The sequence below is a fragment of the Empidonax traillii genome, unplaced genomic scaffold (assembly GCF_003031625.1).
Source record: "Empidonax traillii isolate 1590-97213 ecotype Southwest subspecies unplaced genomic scaffold, ASM303162v1 scaffold1060:size1239554, whole genome shotgun sequence".
Classification (NCBI taxonomy): domain Eukaryota; kingdom Metazoa; phylum Chordata; class Aves; order Passeriformes; family Tyrannidae; genus Empidonax; species Empidonax traillii.
This window is the reverse complement of record NW_020956253.1, coordinates 556,957-570,829: the sequence shown is the minus strand read 5'-3', so window position 1 is coordinate 570,829 and position 13,873 is coordinate 556,957. Positions and strand designations below refer to the sequence as shown.

The 13,873-nt window shown below is 44.5% G+C and overlaps 1 protein-coding gene across 2 annotated transcripts in view; it reads left to right on the top strand.

Moving 5' to 3' along the window:
* Positions 1–487: 487 nt before the first annotated feature.
* KIF13B (kinesin family member 13B) overlaps positions 488–13,873 on the top strand; it is a 127,029-nt gene continuing 113,643 nt past the window's right edge. For both annotated transcript variants that reach the window (XM_027904446.1, XM_027904447.1), the window contains exons 1-2: positions 488–602; positions 11,201–11,294. In XM_027904446.1, the coding sequence (XP_027760247.1) occupies positions 548–602; positions 11,201–11,294 (149 nt within the window). In that variant the 5' untranslated portion in view covers positions 488–547. The remainder of the gene's footprint in view (positions 603–11,200; positions 11,295–13,873) is intronic.

The following is a 13,873-nucleotide window of genomic DNA, read 5'->3' as shown; positions in this document are numbered from 1 at the left end:
TGATTCATCGATATTCCAGAACAGTCTGGACATAATCCCAAGCTGTGTGTTTGAGCAGGGAGGTTGGACCAAACGACCTGCTCTTACCCCTTCCAAACTGATCGATTCTGGGATTCTCTGATCAGACATTGCAAGGGGCTGCCCAGGGAGGTGGTGGAGTCCCCATCACTGGAGTTGTTCAAGGAATGACTGGACATGGCATTTAGTGCCACAGCCTAGTTGGCAAGGTGGTGATGGGTCACCGGTTGGACTCGACGACCTCAGAGGGCTTTTCCAACCTGACTGATTCTGGGACTCAGCCAGCCCGCTTCCCACCCACCCAGGCGGGGACGGAGGGAAGAACTACAACTCCCAGCGCGCACCGCGGCGGCCCGCATAGGAGCAGGGAGGCGTGGCTCGGCGCGGTGCACGCCGGGAGTTGTAGTCCCGGCGGAATTGGCCCGGCGCGGCACCTCCCTCTGCGGCCGCTCCTCCCCGTGGCCGGCTCTCCCTCCGCAGACGGAAGCCGGGCAGGGACGAGGGAGCCGGGAAAAGCTGGAGCGGCAGGATGGGGGACTCCAAAGTGAAGGTGGCGGTGCGCGTCCGCCCCATGAACCGGCGAGGTGAGACCCTCCTTCCTCAGCGAAACCCACCCCCCCCCCCGGTCCCTTCTCCTCGCCGAGAGCAGCGCGGCACCAGGGGGGTGCCAATCTATAGGGACAGGTGTCCGCAGGGACAGGTGTGCCCGAGGGTGGGTGTATCGGGGTGTGTGCGTGTGTATTTATTTGTTGGTGGTAAATAAATGCACCCCTGTGAAGGCGCGGGTGGGTCCGCGAAGCGAAGCCGCGCCGCGCTCGCCCCCTTCTCCTGCCGTCCCTTTTCCTAAATCTTCCTAGTTTTATGTTTGTTTGGTTTTTCTTTTCCTCTCCTTGCCCCCTTCACCCCTTCTCCACACCTCCTGCACCTGCTTTACAGCCGGGCTGTGCTCGGTTCCCGCTGGGAAAACGCTTCCTTCTTCCTGCTTTGGGGTTTTGGGGGAAAAATTCCTCTTTTTCTCTATTTTGCCCCGTGTTAATCCATCCCGTCGCTCTCCAACCCCTATTCCTGCCCCTCGGAGCTTGAGTGGGACGGGGTTAACCCGATGACAGCGACACAAGGGCAAAAGCAAGCAGGAAAATAGAGAAGAGGAAGCGTGAATTGACAAGAGAATATTTTTTGTTGTTGTTGTTGGGTTGTTGGTGGTTTTTTTTCCCCCCCTCCACGAAACTTGCCTAAGGGTTATGTTAATCAGACCGTGGTCTGGGCAGCTGTTTAAATGTTTATTACTTGTCTTAATTGGAAAAAGTTGCTCTGGATGATGAGGAAGTGAGTATGAAAAGGCAGCTTCAGCCAAGGAATGGGAAGGTGAAGAAGGCAAAAATCCAAGAAACGCGTAGGGTGGCTTTTTTCTCCCCCCAACATTCTCACAGGAGTATGCCAATAGTTCCTTTTGGGGAAAAGGAAGCCAGTGAAGTCAGTTTAATAGCTAAGCAAAAAAACAGGAGGGAGGGAGGGAAACCCTTTATCTTATACATGATCTGAATCAAAGTAACTCTTTAATTCTTTTCAGTGGTTAAATATTGAATACAGAGTTTCCATACCTTGTAAAATGACAGCAGGGGAACGTTCACCAAGTTCTCAAGAGCTCTGGAATCCCACTTCCAGAAAAAAAAAAAAAAGATGAAGTTGATGTCTTTACAGTCTGGTAGGCTAGGGATGTTTTGACCAAAACCTGCATTTTGTTAAACTTCAAGTATCAGCTCTCAAAACTGAGGAGGGTCCCACCCTTGTGGAGAATTCTTGGAGGAAGTGGAGTGACAGTGTGGAAGAGTTGGTGGAAGCTGGGAGAGCAGCTGGAAGGTGGTGCCTGGTTTCAGTGACAGACATGGGCTTTCCTCTTGCTCATGTCCCTTTCCTGACATAGGTCATTTCCTTGGCTGTGCCCCAGACACCTTCTGACTGATTTACCCCAGGGATTAGACAATAATTCCGGTGGGAAGGGACCTCTCTGGAGGTGTCTGGTCCAATGCATGGCTCAGAGCAGGTCAAATGAAATGAGGTTGCACAGGAGTTGTGAATCCCCAGGGATGACTAATGCACCTCTCCCTCCCAAGTACATCCCACATCTGTTCAGTCCTGAGTTTATCCACGTGTCTGATTCCAGCCAGGGACTCAGTTCTGTAGGAAATATATGTGGGCAAGAAGTAGGGGAAGTAAAGGAATCTGAGAGAAGGGGAGATTGTATCTTGTTATCCGAGCTATTTCGTGGAATCAGAGAATGTCCTGGATTGAAAGAGACCCGCAAGGAACATTGAAGTCCAACTTCTGGCTCTGTTTTATTCTGTCTAAACTTAAAAATGTTGTGGACTGGAGGGGATGGCTGAACCCTGGTTGTTAGGAGGCTGATCCAGGGGCGAGGGATGTTTGTGTATCAATCCTTGGTGCTCATCAGAGGGAAGAGGGACCTGAACCCTTCGCTCTTGGCACCTTTCTTGGCACTTTGCAGCTGTTAATCATCCCGTTGTTTGTAAGTGATACGTAAATCCATTTAAGTCTAGCCTAAAAGATCAACGCCTTTTTCTCTCTCAAACAAAATTTCCTGGACTTGATACTTTTTGCCCCAGCAGATCGTCACAATCAGGTCTAAACAACTGATACCTCCATGTAGTCTTTCTGATGCTCCTAGAATTTAGAGAAACAAACATTGACATCAAGGCCGCTATTTTTCTTACAGTTTAATCTTAAATTTAAGAATTTGTGCAGCTGACTCTCTGAAGAGTCATGCTCTTGTGAGGCTTCTGTGGCTCTGCTTTTTTAACAGGCTTTGAGGCCAGAGGCAGCTTTCCTGGAAGCTCTCTCGTACACACTTTGTTCTGAGCAGTATTTGTATGAAGTTCTGGGGCTTTGGACCCGAAGCAAGTATTTGTTTTCTTCAGGATCACGAGTAATGTCCTTTCCTTCCCTCTGCATGGAAGGGCTTAACATTGCAAACCTGTCAGGCTGCGGAAACTTGAGCTTTGAAATATTCTCAGTGTTTACTTGTGGTTGGTGGTGGTGGTTGTCTTTGGTGGTTGAATTATGAATTTCTTAAGGCAAGGGTTTATTAGGTTAATAAAAGTGATGTGCTTAACTGTTACTCGTTTTTACAGCTCATAAAAGTATAATGGGTTCCTTGCCTGCATGTGGAAGGGATTTCTCTATCAAATAGTTGGTTATTTATAGTACTCATATTTCAGGGTGTTTATACTGAAGGTCCTGCATCATTCTTATGCTCGGTGGTATCTATAAATTAAGTTTATAGCACTCATTTTTAGGGAGGGGAAGCATTTGTAATTGTACTTGGGTTTCCTGAGTTGGTGGGTTTTTTTTGTTTGGTTGGGTTTTTTTGTTTGTTTGTTTTGGGGTTTTTTTTTTGTTTGTGTTTTGTTTTGGGTTTTTTGTTTGTTTGGATTTTTGTTGGGTTTTTTTGTAGACCCCATCCTACAAAGCCTGCATGGAAGCCTTGCTTTGGAAAGCCGCTGCTTCCAAATATCAATGTGGTTGCAGCAGCACATCTGAAGTTGGAAGCTCTGCTGGGTATCAACAGAGGCTCCTTTTTTTTTTTCCATCCTTTCTACTTTGCAAACTGGGATCTCGATTAACAGGCTTTTATGAATTAAATAATCCAGCACTGTTTTGTTAGTTAAGACTCTAAGTCTTCTATTTTCTTGGCTCCGTAATTCACTAAAGTATTTCCTACTGCACTGCTTTATTCAGATGGGGTCTTGATAACAATCAGGAAGTTCTTTTGCTGTTTTATTTCAGAGTTGCAGTGGATTTCCTTTTATGAATGTGATGTTTGGCTTCTCTTAGCAGATACTCATTATACTTCAGGCAAATGCTGTGCAAACCATACCATGAAGCAAAGCAAATGGCAGCTGGAGGCTTTTTAATTAAGATTTTTCATACTGAACACTTTGTTTTCAGGTGATGTTGGGGTACAGACATCACATAAGTATGTTTAAGTCCTTGGGTTTCCTCGTGGCTTTGATTCAATTCAATGTATTGTTAATTAGTGCTGATATTTTAAAAGAATGCAATTTACACTCCAGGATATGGCTGATGACACCTTAAGCCAGTCTAAGCTGCTGTTGTGCTGCTGCATCTCACTTGGGTTAATATTTTTCTGTTTAAAAAAAAAAAAAAAAGGCAGGAAAGGAACTGCCTGTATCCTGACAGGATTAAACTGTTCTAGGATTTTAGTGTAAGACCTACAGCTCCAGTTTAAACATCTGGACTGCCTGTAAAAATGCATTCAGGTATCTATTATGTTAATATGTGTATTTATCCAGAGTAGTTTCTGTGTTCAGACAGGGGTTTTACCATTTGGTGATCAAGGTTCTTTTTCCAGTGCTTGTAAGGAAGGAATTTGCTTCTCTATCTGCACAATCTTCTGACCACGGTGTCAGGTGGTTATTTTATGTCCTCCCCCTCTTTGGAGGAGGTTGCATTTCCAGCCACTTGAAATGTTTTTGGGGTTTGAGGTGAGGAGGTGGGAGTTGTTCCCGTGCTTTTGTTTGTTTGGAGATGACAACAGAAACGATTTATCTATAAATTGGAGTTTGTGCAAGCCGGCTTACAAGATTAATTATGGTATTAGAGTGAGTGGAATGGCACCTGTTGTAACCTGATGGCAACATGGAAACCACAAGACTTTTCTTCACCATTATCCCTCTCGCACATGAGTGCCTAGAGTTTGGAATATTTCCTGGTGATTGCTGATAACCTATAAAAGTGTTTGTGGTACGAGCAGGATTAACCTCGAGATAGGGTGCCAAAAGGGTAAAGGATGCAGAGTTAATGTTTCATCTTGTCTTACTCAGCGAGGCAATTGTATTTTAAGAACTCCTGAGGTGCTACAGGCTTCCTCCCCACAGCCAGAGACTCCCAGGCAGCCCAAGGTGGAAGCCACAAAGGCAAACAATTGTAGTGCTAATTACACCTGAAGTGCAGGATGAGATTACCTGGCTGCTCTGGTTTCACGGCAGCTTGCTCCTCCTCAAGTCAACAGAAGATCGGATGGACGGGCTTTGTATAGTTCTGCCTTGGCTTTCGGGTTTGCATTTCATCCCTGTCAACTCCAAAGCTCAAAAGGAAGCAGGAACCTGGAGCTGAGTGTTGAACTTCCTCGGATCTCTGTGCTGGCACCCGGGAGTCACCGGGCTGCTGTTGCTCACTCAGTCCCCACGAGCTGAGCGGTGTTTGCAGCAGCAGAGCTGACTGTGAGTGAGGTTCACGTAAAGATACACCGAGGGCCTTTACTAAAGCTGTTAGGGAAGCGTTTTTTTTCCTTGCAGAAAACGAAACAGCAGAGGACAGAACTCATTTTTTTTAGCGTTTGGACAACGTTTGGACAACGTAGCGTTAACGTGCGAGGGCAGCTTGATTTCATTGCTCACGAGCTTGAGTTGACTTCCACCTCATCGACAAGCATTGTGTGGCCTTCCAGATGCTCTCATACATATTTAATGGGCTTTAATTGCTGCAGACTGAAATTTTCATGACTTATATTTGTGCACTTTTCACACAGCGGAGAAGCTTGAAAGGTGCCTGCGTAGGGGAGACGTAAGGGACAAGTCAAGTTGCTGTATTTTTGTCAGAATTTATCATCATTATGTCTTATAATTAATGCCCTGAAAGTGCTGTTGCACTATTTTTTTCCATATAAGCTCTTAGCATTGTCATGTAGATGCAAGTTATTTTGACACTCACTCATATAGTCAGTTAGTTTTTCATTTATTTGTGTTGGCTCCTACGTAGCGAAGGGCAAAGAGAAAAGTCACTCTTAGGAAGCAAATATTGGCAGGGAATCTTGAGGACTTGTTGTCTTTGAACTTGCTTTCACATATCTTTTTCAAACAAAAACAAAGCAAAAAACCCCAAACCCAAACAAAAACAAAAATCAAAACAACAGCTTCACTTTTTTTTTTTTGTTGGCGTTTCTTTAATTTGTGTGATAAACAAACTTTTAAATATTTTTAGACAACTATTTAAACATCTCCGTGTTATTGCCATTTGCTTTTGGAGACCAAGAAAAGTACAAGGAACCAACTATAATTTCTTATTCAGTGCCACTTGAAGGCTCAGGGCACAACATTCCAGTTCTAACCTTCAAGGGAATGTTAATCTCCTGAAAATCTACTGGCAATTTAAAATCTAAAATTTCTATCGTCTGTCTTTACAGGAGATTATTCTGAGCTTTTGTATCTGGGGCCAATTTTGGCTTATGAGCTTAGTACATGCACTTTAAACCTTTCACATTTTATTTTTTATACTTCAGTTGGCATCTCTAGCTTTTGTGAAACTCGACAAGAGCAGTTGTGCTGGTTCCCAGTGACTCCACAGAGCTGGATGTCCATCTCCAAGGGACCAGGAGGAATCTGTCACAACTTTTATTTGACCTATGTGGTAACACCGGGTTCAGATCTTTGTTTCCTTGGGGTTTAGGATCCAGTGGTATTTGGAAGGGCTGAAAAACTGTCAACCTGCATAAACCAGTTTGTTAAATTGAGATCTAATGGGAAAATTCGTATGGCAATTCAAGCTCTTGATTAAATGGAAAGTGATTTCCGTGAATTCATAGAATCCCAGAATGGTTTGAGTGGGAAGGGACCTTAAAGATCATCCTGTTCCAACCCCCCTGCCATGGGCAGGGACACCTTCCACTATCCCATGTTGCTCCAAGCCCCATCCAACCTGGCCTTGGACACTTCCAGGGATCCAGGGGCAGCCACAGCTTCTCTGGGCAGCCTGTGCCAGGGCCTCCCCACCCTCCCAGCCAACAATTCCTTCCCAATCTCCCATCTAACCCTGCCCTCTGGTAGTGGGAATCCATTTCCCCTTGTCTTGTCCCTCCAGACCCTTGTCCAAAGTCCCTCTCCAGCTCTCCTGGATCCCCTTTAGGTACTGGAAGGCTGCCATCATCATATAAAATGTGAAAAAAAATGGGTATATAAAGAGGAAAACATGGAAGGTCACATGAAATTGTAACACTTTTCATCTTTCCTGGCTGTGGTACTAAAAAGCCTTTAGTTCCAACCCCCAGTTTAAACCATTGCAGACTGACTTATTTACTGTGTCATCTTTCATTATAAGATTGTTTCATGCTGCCCTGTAAAAGCTGTCTGTCAGGATCATTTTGTTTGGTTCTGAAATACAGTAACTTTAAAACAGGATGGGTTTTTAGGGTAGTGGCTGAAAGAGGTGGCACTTCAGGTTGTTTGTTTTTTTTGTGATGCAGCCGAGTTTGGTCTGTGTCTTACTGGAGTGAGTTGGGTATAAGATTGTCCAACTTGTGCAGCTCATCTGTGAAAACAGTTCCCTACCCTGATCCATAAGCAAAGATGGGGATTTCCCAGAGGTGAAAACATCTGACATTCTCCAAAAGACTCCTCTCCCCTTCCCCCAGGATTCGCATCCACTCCTTGTCCCTGCCCCAAATCTGCTGGGTACATTTTAAAGTTGCACCTTTGCCGGTGTTTCCTTACCCCCTGTTGTGGAAAATCTGCTGGGGTGAGTTTATGATTACCAGCCTCGTGACTGCTGTTACAGAGGGAATGTAAACTCCTACCTGCTGTGGGAATGGACCAGTGCCTGCTGAATCCATTCCAGGTGGTGTTAGGCTGCTCCTGGCTTTGCTTTTCCAGCTCTCTCTTGCTTTTACTGGCTTTTCCACCCTGTTTGAAACACACCGAATTTCTTAGGCCGGTGGAAAAGCCCAGAGTCATATGGGTAGAGTGAATTATTTTTGCAACACCCATAAGGCTTTTATCCAAAGGCATAATAGTAATTTTGGATTTACACAAGAGCGGTTTCAGCTGAGATCTACGTTGCCTGAATCCCGGTTTTTATCATCCTAGAAAAGTCTTGGGAGGAGCTGAAAAAATCAAGGGAAAGGAGAGTGGCTTCCTTCAACCCCCACCTTCCAGTTTTACAAGTGAAATAAAAACTCATCCAAGAGACTCTGTGTGAGTAGCTTGGACACACAGGACTTAACAATTATTCCTGCACTCAGCCCAGCTTTGCTTAACACTTCCAGGGCTGTGAAATGTAAATGATACGTGTTTTCCCTTTTATTATGGATGTCACAGCTCTCTTACTCCAAAGCTGTGAAAGAGAGACTTTCATTCCCGGCAATAAATGTTGCTTGATGTTGAGAGTTTGAGTTTGCATTCTTCAAAGAGCAATTAGCTGATTAGTTGCTTGATTTGCTGAAGCAAATGAGGAGTTGATTGTGTTTGCTCAGTAATGACTGAAGGTAGGAGCAGGTTAGCAATAATAATAAGGGAGATTTTATTTTTGTTTGAGAGGCAGGATTGGGGATAGATCTCCAAAGTTTGACAGTGAGCCACTTCTGTCGTCTTTTAACTTTTCCTAAATTTTGTGCTGTCTGAAAAAACAACACCTGTATTATAGTTGGAAAAAATAATAATACCAGGCTTCAACCCTTACTACAGGATGAATTGACTGGGGTTTTTGGATGTGCATGGTTATCATCTTATCTTGGTGCATCCCAGTTTTCCTTGTTGTTCAGGAGCAGCAGGTACACAGCTTACCTGGGAGACACTGAAACTAGTAAAAGTAAGGGTGGAGTCCTCGTGTGATCATATCCAAAAGAGCAGGCAGATAATTAGACTATAAGGCCAACCTGCTTAAGTGATATTAAAAACTTAATGAGGTGGAAATTGTGATGATATAAGTTTCAGCAGCGGCTAATGTGAGATTCATCTCTCAGTGTACTGGAAGCATTAAAGAAATAAGAAATCTTTCAAAGAACGTGGTTTGCAATAGAGCCAGAATCTGTAGAAAGTGTCTGATGTGCTATTATACCAGGATTTAAACTCTTTCCTCAGCTAAAAGGAGAGTTGCCATGTGAGCCTTTGGCCAGGGTAACTGGGATAAGCAGCCTTAAGGCTGTCTGGATCCACGACCCAGCTTAGAGGCTCAATATAACTGTTTCTTAGGGGTTTATTTCATGTGACACCATGAACTGATGGAGCAGTTCAACTCTGCTGGGACGAGGTCTCTTCCCTCTATCCGTGTCTACCCACTGTTTGCGTGGCCTTTGTCCTTCTGACCTTTCACTGGGCTGATGGAGCTTTCCACGGGGTCTTAATACATCCATTTTCATATTGGGCAGTTTTCTGCTGTTGGAGTGACTTGAAGTGACTTGCAGAGGAGTCTGCTGAGCAACAGGCACAGGAAGGAAGGGCTGAGACCTCTCTGTTGGGCAATAGCTGTTGGTTTGGCTCACCCCATCTTCCCAAACAGTGCTGGCCCCTGTCTGTCACAGCAAGGTGAGGGATTTGAACGCTCCCTGTGTGATGGTGATGATCAGACAAGGTGTGTTGCCCAAGACAAATTGGCTTTGAATCTTTCCTCTTTTTCCTGTGAGGGCATTTGACTTGAAGGAAGTCTCATACCCTGCCTGTGTGCTTCCTTAAGGGTATTTCACACAGAATACTGGTAAGTAAGGCCATGAGTTCACTGGGCAGTCATGGGTGCAAAACCTGCCATGGGCACCTCAAGAGATGGATTAAAAACGTGACAGAGACCGTGCTGCTCACAGGCAGCGTGTGCAGACCTTATGCTTTGCACGAGGCAGGTAAAAGCCTTCCTCAGTAGCTGGGAAAAAGCAGGTCAGTGCAACACAGAATGTTAATCACTAACCAGCCAGACCGAGATAAAGTGCCTTGTCGGATATGGGACGTATGAGGAGCATGGTTTCATCTAAGCAAGCATGTATTGCATATTAATGATGGGTAAATTGGCTTTCAGGGTGTGGAGAGAAATTAAAATAAACACTGGCTTCTGCAACTTGCCTGGCTCTTCCTTCTGCAAAAGCACAGTGTAATAACAGAGGAGCAGTTTTGCTCAGAAGGATTTCAGTTCCATGTGACTGCCTGCTATGAGCAGTAATCTCGAGCTTTGGCTTTCTTTGTTGAGTGTCAAGCAGCAAAAGAGGCTGTAACGTTTCTTTCAAAAAAATGCCCACGGAAGAAACTCCCTCTAACTGTGCTATTTAGCAGGAGCAAAAAAAGGTGCTGTGCAATAACTGAGATCTGCAGTCTTTGCCTGGGAGATTTGCAGTCTGAGTTTATAAGGTGCTGTAAGGTGAAAGAGCAAGTACAGGTGACACAGAGGAGGAAAAGAGCAGAGATGAAGGAGGATGAGGATTATAATTAACGTGATTAGACACGAGCTCATTTTGGTGATTCAGCTGAGGTGTTGAACCCTGCGTGGAGGTTGTTCAGCGTAGCCCCTCGTCATCCTGGCGGGGCGTGAGCCGCGTCATTGTGCGTTCGTTGCAATCAGCACTTGGATGCACTTTCCAGGCTCTGTGTCATAAGGCTGGACTGTTTGGTGTCCAGGCCCTCTGTCCTGGGTGTCTGTAAGCAAATGGTGTGTGTTTTATTTCGTATCTAACTGCGTTTGTCACTGGGTGGACACCTTGGACTGTTGTCAGTGTTATCTGAACCTTTTATTTTGCTTTCCCCGCCTCTGCGGCCGAGAATTCTCGTACCCTCCAAATATCCTTATTACTCATCGCCCATATCCCACTGCTGAGCGTCCTGGGCTTTCCAGCTGACTGGCAGCCTGGGGGGGGGAAGGAGAGGGAAGGGAGGGACAAGCCCTTTTTTTCTACATGCTCACACCTAAATTATTTTTGATGGGACTTGAATTTCTCGGAGCAGGTGCCCCAGGACTGACAGCTGGCACCACACGCCGCGGTATCGCAGCAGCGGCCGGGGAAAATGTGCTGCAGATGGCAGGGGCAGCTTTCCCCTGCGAGCTGGGAGGCATTGAGGGAGCAATAAGAAGAGCTGTCAAAGTGGTACCGTGCCTAAATGGTTCTTTTCCCTCCAGAAGAAATTTCATACCGCCCTTGTGTATGCTGATTGTCCTTCAGTGAAACCTAAGTGCTCTTTCTTGTTTTGAAAAGAGTGCTTGCTTTAAAGCTGGACAGGATCCATCCCATCAGAATATCCCTAGAAGTGGAATTTGGCAATAGTCCTGTTTCTATTCTCTAGCTGATGGGTGGCTGTCAGACTGCATGAATAAATTTGGTGTCTGGAGGAAGTAATGGTGTATATAATCCCAGTGCTTTAGGAGCAGCACTTGACACTCTCTCATTTCTTTATAGAGCTTGATCTGCATACAAAATGTGTGGTGGATGTGGATGCAAACAAGGTTATTCTTCATCCTGTAAACACCAACCTTTCAAAAGGAGATGCCAGGTAAGATTTTTCAAATTAGGAAGGTCAGGTTTTGTAAATTAAAATGTGAGTCTGACAATTAGGAAGCGTAGGCCTTGATAGAAAGCTTTCAGTTTAAAGAATAATATATATTCTTTCTGCAGTGTAATTGCCATCATCCGTAAAATAAGGCTGATTTTGCCACGCTGGGAAGTTGCTTTGAAAACCTTGTGCTTTCTGCATTTGCTTCCTGCTCGCAACAGTGTTTTAGTGGCTAATGGGTCCATGAACTATTTCACTTTTTTTCCTCATAATGCTGTTATGAAAAACAGGAGAAATTTAAATCTGCAAAATAATTTGAGCGGGGCCCAGTTTGCCATTTTAGGATGAAATTAATTTTCACAGTTATTTTCTTGTAATGGGTCACGGTGTAAGAAGGGGAATGGGAACAGGCTGGAGAGTTTTAGCTCCAGGAGTTTCTTGACAGGGGGGCATTCCATGCATCAGAAATCCTTGGAAAAGTGATTAAGGGTAGGGGCCAGTTTGTGTCAGAACAAATCCATTAAACTACTGTGAAACTGAAAAGTCATGTAATAATTGATGGAGTTAAGGTTGTGACTATTTAATTTATTGCTTGATGCAAGGGGAGGAAATGAAGAAATGTGAGTGCATGAAACAAAATAACAGGGGTGCAGGAAAAGGCAAAACCTGTTACTGGACATCTACAGTCATCTGTTTTCCGGGGGAAAAAAGGAAGAGGTAAGGGTAAAAGTGAAAAAAACCCACAAAAACAAACAGTTAAACACAAAGAAGAGCTTTGTTTAAATTTTCATGTGAAGCTGAAATGTATATCAGTGGTCAGTAGAAGTATTCATTAACTGATCTCTGGTAATTTAAGGTTCTCAAACCCAAGTGGTAGTAAATGGAAAAGCAAAGAGATCATCAGGTGAAATATTTACTTTCTATTGTCAGTAACCGAGAGATTTATTACAGACAGTGGGACTGGAGCTTTAATAAGTTACTTAAAATCAAACAGGCTGTGTGTGTGTGGGGGGGTGTTTTTGTTTGTATCAGTGTCCACCTCCTCCAGAAACACGTGTATTGTTCAGCTGCCAGAAACCTGCGTTGATTGGAGCCTTTAAAACAGCTAAAAATGGCAGGAAATCGAAATTCTCAGAAGCTGAGTCGGCCACAGCTGGATTAAAAATGTTACTCATAGTTTCTCTAAAACGTGGCAATCAGTCAAGTGCGTGGTTTCTGCTCCCCTAATATGTGTTTTAAAAAACGTTCATAGAGCAAACACATCATGCAAATCATGCCCCTTGGCAAGGGAGGGATGGGTTGGCAGTGGCAGTTGAGGTCCCAGACAAGGTGGTGAGCTCAGTGTGAGAATCCAGCCCGGGAGAGCAAAGAATACTTCATTTGCATCCTCACAAATAGCCATTGCTAATCTAGGCAGGAAGCATAGTAAATTTATATGGGGTGATTTAACAGGAGAGGGGAAACGTGGGGGCCCGTGGACTGCACTAAAGGTTTGTCTGCAAACGCTGAGGCAACGTTATCTCAAAAATATAATCTCAGAAACGCGGTTGGGTTGGGAGCAGGGTCCTATCCAGCATGTCGTGCCCTTGGGAGGCTGCTGCTGAATTGTCTTGGCTTCTGCAGCTCCATCAGAGGAGTCTTAAATATCAGCTCATTCAGTTATTCTAACTCACCCTCAGGTTCTGCTTCCGTTTGCAAATCCATCGACTGCTTTTCCTCGTGTTGCAAAATCATTCCTTCTGATTTCAGGCTTTTCGAGTGTCTAAAGTGAGCTGGAGGAATTCTGGCAAACCCAGAGTGCTCTTCGTAGGGGAAAAGAAAAGTTAATAACACTGTAAATACACTGTTTAGGTGCTCACAAAGCAAGGCAAGTTTGAAAACCTTAAGAGCTTTCCTGTGTTTCTCATTAAGATGCCAAAGTCAATTTGGGAACTGGGAAAAGAATTTTAGAAGCAGAACTCTGTGCTGTCACATCCCCACTTGTCATGACTCAGCCACGCTCTGGCAGGGAGTGACATTTGGAAAAACAAACCATGACTTTTGGAAAGGCGCATTTCCCCCCCCACCACTTCCATCCTTTCTGGGAGAAACAAAGTCTGGGAGATGGGTGGGTGTAATAAATAAATCCCCCAACTTGGGGTGTTTGGGGCCTGACTATTGGAGGTAGCAAATTGTGTCGATATAATTACCACTGAAATGTTTTCGGGTCTTCAGAAAAAAGCGTCTCCACTGTTTCAGGTGAGACGTTAAAAATTCAGGAATGTTTGGAAAATCCAGGTGATAACTGATGGACCTCATTTTCCCTACGAACTGAATATATTATTTACACATTTCTCTAGAGACTTGAGGGTTAATAAGTACATGTAAAACGCTTGCTCTTAAAAAAGAAGTCACTTTTCATGTGGCTTCAAAAATCTGGTGTTCTCCTGTTATTCCTTAACCAAGAAATGACCTTTCCTGAGCTGGAGCAAGGCAGCAGTTATTTTACTGAGCAATCCTCGATGGGGTTGTGCAGGTTTCAGTAACCTGATCACTTAGAAAAGATCAATTTTAAAATCTATGTATGACCTCCAGGCTTT